Source organism: Entelurus aequoreus, linkage group LG26, assembly GCF_033978785.1.
Source record: "Entelurus aequoreus isolate RoL-2023_Sb linkage group LG26, RoL_Eaeq_v1.1, whole genome shotgun sequence".
Taxonomy (NCBI): Eukaryota; Metazoa; Chordata; class Actinopteri; order Syngnathiformes; family Syngnathidae; genus Entelurus; species Entelurus aequoreus.
The window spans coordinates 5,851,940-5,864,729 of NC_084756.1; the positions used below are offsets into that span (position 1 = coordinate 5,851,940).

Genomic DNA, 12,790 nt, shown 5'->3' on the forward strand with positions numbered 1-12,790 from the left:
AACATACAATTATGTTGTGCTAAACATGAACAAATGATGAACATACGATGATGTTGTGCTAAACATGAACATATGATGATCATACGATGATGTTGTGCTAAACATGAACATATGATGAACATACAATGATGTTGTGCTAAACATGAACATATGATGAACATACAACGATGTTGTGCTAAACATGAACATATGATGAACATACAATGATGTTGTGCTAAACATGAACATATGATGAACATACGATAATGTTGTGCTAAACATGAACATATGATGAACATACAATGATGTTGTGCTAAACATGAACATATGATGAACATACAATGTCGTTGTGCTAAACATGAACATATGATGAACATACAATGATGTTGTGCTAAACATGAACAAATGATGAACATACGATGATGTTGTGCTAAACATGAACATATGATGATCATACGATGATGTTGTGCTAAACATGAACATATGATGAACATACAATGATGTTGTTATAAACATGAACATATGATGAACATACAACGATGTTGTGCTAAACATGAACATATGATGAACATACAATGATGTTGTGCTAAACATGAACATATGATGAACATACGATAATGTTGTGCTAAACATGAACATATGATGAACATACAATGATGTTGTGCTAAACATGAACATATGATGAACATACAATGTTGTTGTGCTAAACATGAACATGTGATGAACATATGATTATGTTGTGCTAAACATGAACATATGATGAACATACAATGATGTTGTGCTAAACATGAACATATGATGAAAATACAATGTTGTTGTGCTAAACATGAACATGTGATGATCATACGATGATGTTGTGCTAAACATGAACATATGATGAACATACAATGATGTTGTGCTAAACATGAACATATGATGAACATACAATGATGTTGTGCTAAACATGAACAAATGAACATACGATGATGTTGTGCTAAACATGAACATATGATGAACATACAATGATGTTGTGCTAAACATGAACATATGATGAACATACAATGTCGTTGTGCTAAACATGAACATATGACGAACATACAATTATGTTGTGCTAAACATGAACAAATGATGAACGTACGATGATGTTGTGCTAAACATGAACATGTGATGATCATACGATGATGTTGTGCTAAACATGAACATATGATGAACATACAATGATGTTGTGCTAAACATGAACATGTGATGAACATATGATGATGTTGTGCTAAACATGAACATATGATGAACATACAATGTCGTTGTGCTAAACATGAACATATGACGAACATACGATGATGTTGTGCTAAACATGAACAAATGATGAACATACGATGATGTTGTGCTAAACACGAACATATGATGATCATACGATGATGTTGTGCTAAACATGAACATATGATGAACATACAATGATGTTGTGCTAAACATGAACATATGATGAACATACAATTATGTTGTGCTAAACATGAACATATGATGAACATACACTTATGTTGTGCTAAACATGAACATATGATGAACATACAATTATGTTGTGCTAAACATGAACATGTGATGATCATATGATGATGTTGTGCTAAACATGAACATATGATGAACATACAATTATGTTGTGCTAAACATGAACATCTGATGAACATACAATGATGTTGTGCTAAACATGAACAAATGATGAACATACGATGATGTTGTGCTAAACATGAACATATGACGAACATACAATTATGTTGTGCTAAACATGAACAAATGATGAACATACGATGATGTTGTGCTAAACATGAACATAAGATGATCATACAATGATCTTGTGCTAAACATGAACATATGATGAACATACAATGATGTTGTGCTAAACATGAACATATGATGAACATACAACAATGTTGTGATAAACATGAACATATGATGAACATACAATGTTGTTGTGCTAAACATGAACATATGATGAACATACAATGATGTTGTGCTAAACATGAACATATGATGAACATACAATAATGTTGTGCTAAACATGAAAATATGATGAACATACGATGATGTTGTGCTAAACATGAACATATGATGAACATACGATGATGTTGTGCTAAACATGAACATATGATGAACATACGATGATGTTGTGCTAAACATGAACATATGATGAACATAAGATTATGTTGTGCTAAACATGAACATATGATGAACATACAATGATGTTGTGCTAAACATGAACATACGATGAACATACAATGATGTTGTGCTAAACATGAACATATGATGAACATACAATGATGCTGTGCTAAACATGAACATATGATGAACAAACAATGATGTTGTGCTAAACATGAACATATGATGAACATACAATTATGTTGTGCTAAACGTGAACATATGATGAACATACAATGATGTTGTGCTAAACATGAACATATGATGAACATACAATGTTATTGTGCTAAACATGAACATATGATGAACATACGATGATGTTGTGCTAAACATGAACATATGATGAACATACGATGATGTTGTGCTAATCATGAACATATGATGAACATACAATGATGTTGTGCTAAACATGAAAATATGATGAACATACAATGTTGTTGTGCTAAACATGAACATATGATGAACATACAATGATGTTGTGCTAAACATGAACATATGATGAACATACAATGATGTTGTGCTAAACATGAACATATGATGAACATGCAATGATGTTGTGCTAAAGATGAACATATGATGAACATACAATGATGTTGTGCTAAACATGAACATATGATGAACATGCAATGATGTTGTGCTAAAGATGAACATATGATGAACATACAATGATGTTGTGCTAAACATGAACATATGATGAACATACAATGATGTTGTGCTAAACATGAACATATGATGAACATACAATGATGTTGTGCTAAACATGAACATATGATGAACATACAATGATGTTGTGCTAAACATGAACATATGATGAACATACAATGTTGTTGTGCTAAACATGAACATATGATGAACATACGATGATGTTGTGCTAAACATGAACATATGATGAACATACAATGATGTTGTGCTAAACATGAACATGTGATGAACATACGATGATGTTGTGCTAAACATGAACATATGATGAACACACAATGATGTTGTGCTAAACATGAACATATGTTGAACATACAATGATGTTGTGCTAAACATGAACAAATGATGAACGTATGATGATGTTGTGCTAACCATGAACATATGATGATCATACGATGATGTTGTGCTAAATATGAACATATGATGAACATACAATGATGTTGTGCTAAACACAAACATATGATGAACATACAACGATGTTGTGCTAAACATGAACATATGAACATACAATGTTGTTGTGCTAAACATGAACATATGATGAACATACAATGATGTTGTGCTAAACATGAACATATGATGAACATGCAATAATGTTGTGCTAAACATGTACATATGATGAACATACAATGATGTTGTGCTAAACATGAACATATGATGAACATACAATGTCGTTGTGCTAAACATGAACATATGATGAACATACAATGATGTGCTGAAGTCAATGAATATTGAATATGTTTAATTTAAGTGACAATGAAACTACAGCTTTAGTCATATTTTGTGTGCTTAAGAAACTTCTCTAGGACTTCTTCTGTTTCTTTGAGATGCTCATTACTGCCACAAGTGGTGGACGAGTGTATTACACCTGAGTAGCACTGCGGCCCTATGGTTAGGAAACCTGCTTTAAGGCTCTCTTCAATGTAATATGAATACATGCTAGTTGTATGTATGTGATAACGACCACTGTATGCTAATCATAATCCACTGATGAAGACGACTGTATGCTAATCACGAAAATGATGATGATGACGACTGTATGCTAATCATGATCCGATGATGAAGACGATTGTGTGCTAATCATGAAGATGATGAAGACAACTGTATGCTAATCATGATGCAATGATGAAGACGACTGTATGCTAATTATGAAGATGATGAAGACGACTGTATGCTAATCATGATCCAATGATGAAGACGACTGTATGTTAATTATGAAGATGATGAAGACGACTGTATGCTAATCATGATCCAATGATGAAGACTACTGTATGCTAATCATGAAGATGATGAAGAGGACTGTATGCTAATCATTTTGCAATGATGAAGACGACTGTATGCTAATCTTAAACATGATGATGATGACGACTGTATGCTAATCATGATCCAATGATGAAGACGACTGTATGCTAATCATGAAGATGATGAAGACGACTGTATGCTAATCATGATCCAATGATGAAGACGACTGTATGCTAATCATGAAGATGATGAAGATGACTGTATGCTAATCATGATCCAATGATGAAGACGACTGTATGCTAATCATGAAGATGATGAAGACGACTGTATGCTAATCATGATGCAATGATGAAGACGACTGTATGCTAATCATGAAAATGATGATGAAGACGACTGTATGCTAATAATGAAGATGATGAAGACGACTGTATGCTAATCATTTTGCAATGATGAAGACGACTGTTTGCTAATCATGAAAATGATGAGGATGATAACTGTATGCTAATCATGATATAATGATGAAGAGGGCTGTACGCTAATCATGAAGATGATGAAGACGACTGTATGCTAATCATGATGCAATGATGAAGACGACTGTATGCTAATCATGAAAATGATGATGATGATGACGACTGTACGCTAATCATGATCCGATGATAAAGATGACTGTATGCTAATCATGAAAATGATGATGATGATGACGACTGTATGCTAATCATGATCCGATGATGAAGATGACTGTATGCTAATCATGATCCAATGATGAAGATGACGGTATGCTAATCATGATGCCAATGATGAAGACGACTGTATGCTATTCATGATCCAATGATGATGATGATAACTGTATGCTAATCATGAAGATGATGAAAGCTGCATGTGGAACACAAAACAGGTCAATATTTATCAATATTTGCTTGAGGGTTGCACAAATGACAGGAAGTGTGACCTCACAGATGACAGCAATACAAATGATATAATGCAGCGTCAGCAGGTGTCAAACTCAGGGCCCCGGGGGCCACGTCTGACTTCATCTGATGTGGCCCACTAAATAAAATGCGTCAATAAAGTAGCTTATCTTTTTTTACTAAATGTATTCATTCTTTCCATTTGGACAGAAAAAATACATATACTTAAATATATTTGATTATTAATTATGTTAATGCCTTGTGATGAGGTGGTGACTTGTCCAGGTTGTACCCCACCTACCACCCCAATGCAGCTGGGATAGGCTCCAGCACCCCCACAAGTCATGGACCCACTAGCTGCGCAAGCTAGCTCTCCAATCAGCTAAACAGACTCAATAACTCCACTCCTACTTAATGAATACTTAGGTCTACTACGCTACTGTATTTAATGTTGTCATTATGGTGGTACTTAATGAATACTTAGGTCTACTACACTACTGTATTTAATGTTGTCATTATGGTGGTACTTGATGAATACTTAGGTCTACTACACTACTGTATTTTAAAGAGTTCATTATGGTGGTACTTGATGAATACTTAGGTCCACTACACTACTGTCATTATGGTGGTACTTAATGAATACTTAGGTCTACTACACTACTGTATTTTAATGTTGTCATTATGGTGGTACTTGATGAATACTTAGGTCCACTACACTACTGTCATTATGGTGGTACTTAATGAATACTTATTATAGAGTAGTATTCATCATAAATACTGTGTAGTACTATTAGTATTGTTGTTGGTCATATTGTTGACACCACGTGACCATAGCTGGGACGCAGGCAGGCGCACACGCCATCAGCGATGGGCGGGGCTTAGCTTGCGGCGTTGTCGCGGGAGGCGCAATCGTGAGCGTGAACGCGCACGTCCGCCCAGCCGAACCGCGACGGCGCGCAATCACGTCTGGACTCGGGCCGGGTGTGATGGCATCACGTGACAGGATGAGCAACGTGCACGGAGGGATGACGTGCGTGAAGTACCTGATGCTCGCCCTCACCGCCATCTTCTGGGTGAGTGCCTGCATGACGTCATCCCTCACATTGCGTCATGCAGTCAGCAAACTAAAACATGCAGTGGTAGTGGAGTACAGTATATACTGCGCATGCGCTTGTGCACTTCGTGTAGTGTGTCTGTGTTGTGCACGTTGTGTAGTGTGTTTTTGTGTAGTGTCTTTGTGTAGTGTGTCTTTGTGTTGTGCACTTTGTATAGTGTGTCTTTGTGTTGTGCACTTTGTGTTGTGTGTCTTTGTGTTGTGCACGTTATGTAGTGTGTCTTAGTTGTGTGTCTTTGTGTAGTCTGTCTTTGTGTAATGTGTCTTTGTGTTGTGCACGTTGTGTAGTGTGTCTGTGTGTGGTGCACGTTATGTAGTGTGTCTTAGTTGTGTGTCTTTGTGTAATGTGTCTTTGTGTTGTGCACGTTGTGTAGTGTGTCTTTGTGTAATGTGTCTTTGTGTTGTGCATGTTGTGTAGTGTGTCTTTGTGTTGTGCACGTTATGTAGTGTGTCTTAGTTGTGTGTCTTTGTGTTGTGCACGTTGTGTAGTGTGTCTTTGTGTAATGTGTCTTTGTGTTGTGTACGTTGTGTAGTGTGTCTTTGTGTAATGTGTCTTTGTGTTGTGCACGTTGTGTAGTGTGTCTTTGTGTACCGTGTATTTGTGTTGTGTGTCTGCTGCAAAAGATTGATTTGTATATATATATATATATATATATATATATATATATATATATATATATATATATATATATATATATATATATATATATATATATATGTATATATATATATATATATATATATATATATATATATATATATATATATATATATATATATATATATATATATATATACATATATGTGTATTTATTTGTAATGGATTAGTGATTGTGTGATAGTTGTGTAGACGTCCACATGCAATAAAGTGGTATTCTTGGCACATATATTGACATGTTAACTTTGTCATTGGAATATAAGAAATACTAAAAAATAAAATCTTTGTCTGTTATCAAAATTGTGCTCTTGATGAAAAATCACAACCCAAAGCTATCAAAGGGGTTGTGTATCTGTGTGTTGTGTGTCTGTGATCAAAGGGGTTGTGTGTCTGTGTGTTGTGTATCTGTGTGTTGTGTGTCTGTGATCAAAGGGGTTGTGTGTCTGTGTTGTGTGTCTGTGATCAAAGGGGTTATGTGTCTGTGATAAAAGGGGTCGTGTGTCTGTGTGTTGTGTGTCTGTGATCAAAGGGGTTGTGTGTCTGTGTGTTGTGTGTCTGTGATCAAAGGGGTTGTGTGTCTGTGATCAAAGGGGCTGTGTGTTGTGTGTCCGTGTGTTGTGTGTCTGTGATCAAAAGGGTTGTGTGTCTGTGTGTTGTGTGTCTGTGATCAAAGGGGTTGTGTGTCTGTGAGGGAGGAGTCTCTAATAAACCATCACAACCATCACAATAAATAACATGAAGTTAAACAGTAATTATTATTATTATTGTGTTGTTGTTGTTGAACGTGCTCAAAAAGTACTAAAACACACTCAAATATTTTAACTAAGTTGTGTTTTGTTTTAATAACTGAAATAAATAAACACATTATACTTTCTTGGCAGAGGAAACATTACATTATTATTTATTATTTGTGTAATTACATTTGTTTATCTTCTTCCATTTTAATTTCAAAAATGTTTTTTCACTACCTGTTTGTCTGACATCACGTGAGTACACTTCCTGTTGAAGACATCGTCTGTTTCAACTTGACACTGTGGACTTTATATCCACAACTTTGTGCAAAGACACAACATTCTTTATGTTTATTGTGAATACTGTAACTTAGTTGTTTATTTAATGTGAATACTGTTTTTTATTTGTTTATGTTTAATGGGAATATTGTATCTTAGTTGTTTATGTTTAATATGAATACTGTATCTTAGTTGTTTATGTTTAATGTGAATACTGTATCTTAGTTGTTTATGTTTAATGTGAATACTGTATTTTAGTTGTTTATGTTTAATATGAATACTGTATCTTAGTAGTTTGTGTTCAATGTGAATACTGTATCTTAGTAGTTTATGTTCAATGTGAATACTGTACCTTATTTGTCTTTGTTCAATGTGAATACTGTACCTTAGTAGTTTATGTTTAATGTGAATACTGTATCTTTGTAGTTTACGTTCAATGTGAATACTGTATCTTAGTAGTTTATGTTCAATGTGAATACTGTATCTTTGTAGTTTACGTTTAATGTGAATACTGTATCTTAGTAGTTTATGTTCAATGTGAATACTGTATCTTAGAAGTTTATGTTTAATGTGAATACTGTATCTTAGTTGTTTATTTAATGTGAATACTGTATCTTAGTTGTTTATGTTTAATGTGAATACTGTATCTTAGTAGTTTATGTTCAATGTGAATACTGTATCTTAGTAGTTCATGTTGAATGTGAATACTGTACCTTATTTGTCTTTGTTCAATGTGAATACTGTACCTTAGTAGTTTATGTATAATGTGAATACTGTATCTTTGTAGTTTACGTTCAATGTGAATACTGTATCTTAGTAGTTTATGTTCAATGTGAATACTGTATCTTAGTAGTTCATGTTGAATGTGAATACTGTACCTTATTTTTCTTTGTTCAATGTGAATACTGTACCTTAGTAGTTTATGTATAATGTGAATACTGTATCTTTGTAGTTTACGTTCAATGTGAATACTGTATCTTAGTAGTTTATGTTCAATGTGAATACTGTATCTTAGTAGTTTATGTTTAATGTGAATACTGTATCTTAGTTGTTTATTTAATGTGAATACTGTATCTTAGTTGTTTATGTTTAATGTGAATACAGTATCTTAGTAGTTTACGTTTAACGTGAATACTGTATCTTAGTTGTTTACGTTTAATGTGAATACTGTATCTTAGTAGTTTACGTTTCATGTGAATACTGTATCATGGTAATTTAGACACTAATGTGTTTACACATGTTTAGATTGGGGTATCACGTTTCTTAATGGGGAAAGACGTTAATGTCTTTTGTTTTCATGTTGGCATTTAAGATGGCTAGCAAGCTAATGCTAATCAGTCCATAATTTAATCACGGTTTGGTTATCAATCATGATTTTTCATCATTTTAGTTGTCAGTATTCTTGTTATTAGTATGATTGTTTATGTGGTACTGCTGCCCCTGGATGAGCATGTAAGGTAATAATGTTGGAAAGATGTTTTAGCTTTTTACATTTCTATCATATTATTATTGTGGTTATTATTTGGCTGAATAAGAGAAAACATTTTCAGTAAATAAAATACGCCAACAATAGCAATTATGCAGTTTTCTGCAAAGTAAGAATCAATAATTATGAATCATAGCAGGAGCATAAAAACACTTTTTTTTAAGTCCAAGTGGAGTCACCTTTACACTCTTTGAATGCAGTACAGTCAAGCTGAGCCAATCAGGGGCCTGCTTTCATATTATTGATTATTGATCATTTGAGTTTATTTAGCCTTGGCACTGCTTCATTCAGGACGTTGTCAAGCAATACTGGAGATGTGATGTTTGAGGCCCAAGGAGGGGACTAGGACTGACAAGTGAGCAGGACTCTGGCAGTGTGAGAGGGACAAGCAGTATAAAATGATGGAGTGATGAAACCCTCCTTGTCTGCTAGAAAGGAGACACTTAGTTGCCAGGCACCAAGGGCCTGAGAGTGTGGCTCCTGAGGGGCCCGCATGTATAACATCACTGCTGTGTGGTTGGCAGCGACCCAAGTGCATGATGGGAACACTAATGCACTCATTGATCAGACACGTTGGGGCAAATGTTCACTTCAAATCAATAGGATGCTTGGAGCCATGATGCCTTTCCTCTTGCTTTTAGTAGACATCCACTTGTGCCTTCAACATCAATAGAGTTCTTGTCCTCCCTGACTACACTGCAGAGAACTTCTTTCTCTTGTTGTAACCCAAACTATGTCTTCAATCACCTCATCATTCATACATATATATATCAATCATTTCATTTCATTTTCATGTTTATTTCAAATATGTAGACAAAACAAAAACAACACATTTTGAAAAAACAACAACAAAAAAGCCATTCAAGAATGAATAACAAAAACAATAATAATAATAATAATAATAATAGTAATAATAAAAAGCAAAAGAAACAAGAAATGAAAATAAACATTAATGTAAACATATCCGAAAAGGAGTGAGAAGAAGTAAAAACTTATGTACTCCCACCCCTCTTATTACTTACTGTATGTTTAATAATAATAATAATAATAGTATATAAAAAAGTTATGTCATATAAATACATATACATATATAAGTACGTACACATATATATATATATATATATATATATATATATATATATATAAATACATGTATATCTACAACACACATTTAACAAGTAACTATGAATGTGACACAACAGCGTGTATACATAGTATACATATACATACACATACAAACCTACTGACTCTTAGTGCAGTTCACTATATCCTGTGAACAATATATTTTTGTACATTCTTTTAAAAAAATTGATGCTTGGACTTTGCTTATGTACTTCGCTCAGATTGTTCCACAACTTGACACCTGTGATGGAAATGCGAAAACTTTTCATGGGGGAATTTCTCATCTGAATTTTCAAATTGAGTTCTCTCCTCAAACTATGCCCCCCCTCACGTTCACTAAACATGTTTTGAATGTTCAGTGGTAACAAATAATAATAATAATAATAATAATACCTGGGATTTATATAGCGCTTTTCTAAGTACCCAAAGTCGCTTTACATGTTACAAATGGTTCCTAGCCCTGTACATAGTTATTGCTGTTTGATATGAGACAATGTCGGTGCATTTTAATAATTTAGACTGTAGAAATAGTGCATTGGTGTGTTCCAGATAGCCGACCTTGTGAATGGTCCTTACTGCTCTTTTTTGTAAAATGATTAGTGACCGTAACAAACTTTTGTAATTGTTACCCCAGACTTCAGTACAGTAGTTTAAGTATGGCAAGACTAAAGAACAGTAGAGAGTGTGGAGTGACTTATGATCCAGAACCTGCTTTGCTTTGTTTATGACTGCTATACTTCTTGCTACTTTGTATTTGACATGTGTAATATGTGCTTTCCAGCTGAGCTTGTCGTCAATTGTTACACCAAGGAATATGATTTTGTGCACCTGCTCAATAGCCACCCCATCAATTTCTATCTTCAACTGTGTGTTTAACCTGAACCTGCCAAAGAACATAAACTTGGTCTTGCTCACATTCAAAGATAATTTGTTCCAGTCAAACCATAATTTCAGTTTATACAACTCTTCATTTATGTTCTTTTGTAATGTATCTAGATCATCACCAGAGCAAAATACAATAGTGTCATCTGCGAAAAGTACCATAGACAGCAACTTGGATACTTGGCAAATATCATTTATGTACAGTATAAAAAGTTTTGGTCCCAATACTGACCCCTGGGGGACTCCACAAGCAATGTCCAAGCAATTTGAGTTATGGTTTCCCAGCTTCACAAACTGTTTCCGTCTGTCCAAATAGCTTTTTATCCAGTCTATTGCCATACCTCTTATACCAATTTTCTCCAGTTTATTAATTAATGTATTGTGATTGATAATGTCAAAAGCTTTTCTGAGGTCAATGAAGATGCCAATTGCATATTGATGATTATCAATTGCATCTGTGATTCTTTCAATGGATTCCATCAATGCCTGAGAAGTTGATCTTTTAGTTCTAAAACCATATTGACTCTCTGAGAGTACATTATATTTTTCCAGGAATGAATCTAATCTGCTATTAAATAGTTTCTCCAATATTTTTGAAAATTGAGGCAGTAGTGAGACAGGTGTGTAGTTTGTGAAGAGGTGTTTGCTCCCATTTTTATACAGTGGAATGACCTTTGCTATTTTCATTTGATTTGGAAATGAACCGGTTTGAAACAATACATTGCAAATGTGAGTAAGTGGCTTAGAAATCCCCTCAATGACCAGTTTGACCAATGACATGTCAATATAATTAAAATCGGTTGATTGTTTGTTTTTACAGTTTTTTACTATGTCCAATATTTCCTTCTCTTCGACTCTCAAGGAACATTGAGCATGGATTTCTCTTCACCAGATCCCCCATATGCTCTCCTTCCACCCCTTGATCCATAATTTTACTCTCTAGATCAGGGCCTACTTTAACAAAAAAGTGATTGAAGCGATCTGCCACCTCCTCCATATTGTAATTTTCAATATCATCTTCTTTGAAATATTTAGGTGAGCTGTTTTGTTTGACACCATCTCTTATTATACTGTTTAAAATGTTCCATATCCCTTTTATATTATCTTTATTACGCTCTAGTTTATTCTTGTAGTATTCTTTTTTACTTATCCTTATAATACTGATTAACTTATTTTTATATTTTTTATATTTATCCTCAGCTTCTTTGGTTCTCTGTCTAATAAAATTCCTGTATAGTGCATTTTTCTTTTTACAAGCATTTTGCAAACCTTTCGTTAACCATGAACAGTTATCATATGCTCTTGTTTTGTTGTATTCTTTGATTGGACAATGTTTATCATACTTTGACTTACATTTTTCCAAAAATATATTATAAGCACTGTCCACATCTTTTTCATTATAAATCATATCCCAGTTCAGTGATACTAGATCCTGTATTAACATATTAATGTCACGACTTGGTCCTTGGCGTGGATTGTTTTTCCGTGGTGCAAAGCAACTTAACTGGACAGGACGTGCAGGTG

The 12,790-nt window shown here is 34.1% G+C and overlaps 1 protein-coding gene across 1 annotated transcript in view; it reads left to right on the forward strand.

The window, feature by feature from the left end:
- Positions 1–6,002: 6,002 nt before the first annotated feature.
- LOC133643191 (tetraspanin-2-like) overlaps positions 6,003–12,790 on the forward strand; it is a 33,628-nt gene continuing 26,840 nt past the window's right edge. Inside the window, exon 1 of the mRNA XM_062037615.1 lies at positions 6,003–6,067. Within this exon, the coding sequence (XP_061893599.1) occupies positions 6,020–6,067 (48 nt within the window). The 5' untranslated portion in view covers positions 6,003–6,019. The remainder of the gene's footprint in view (positions 6,068–12,790) is intronic.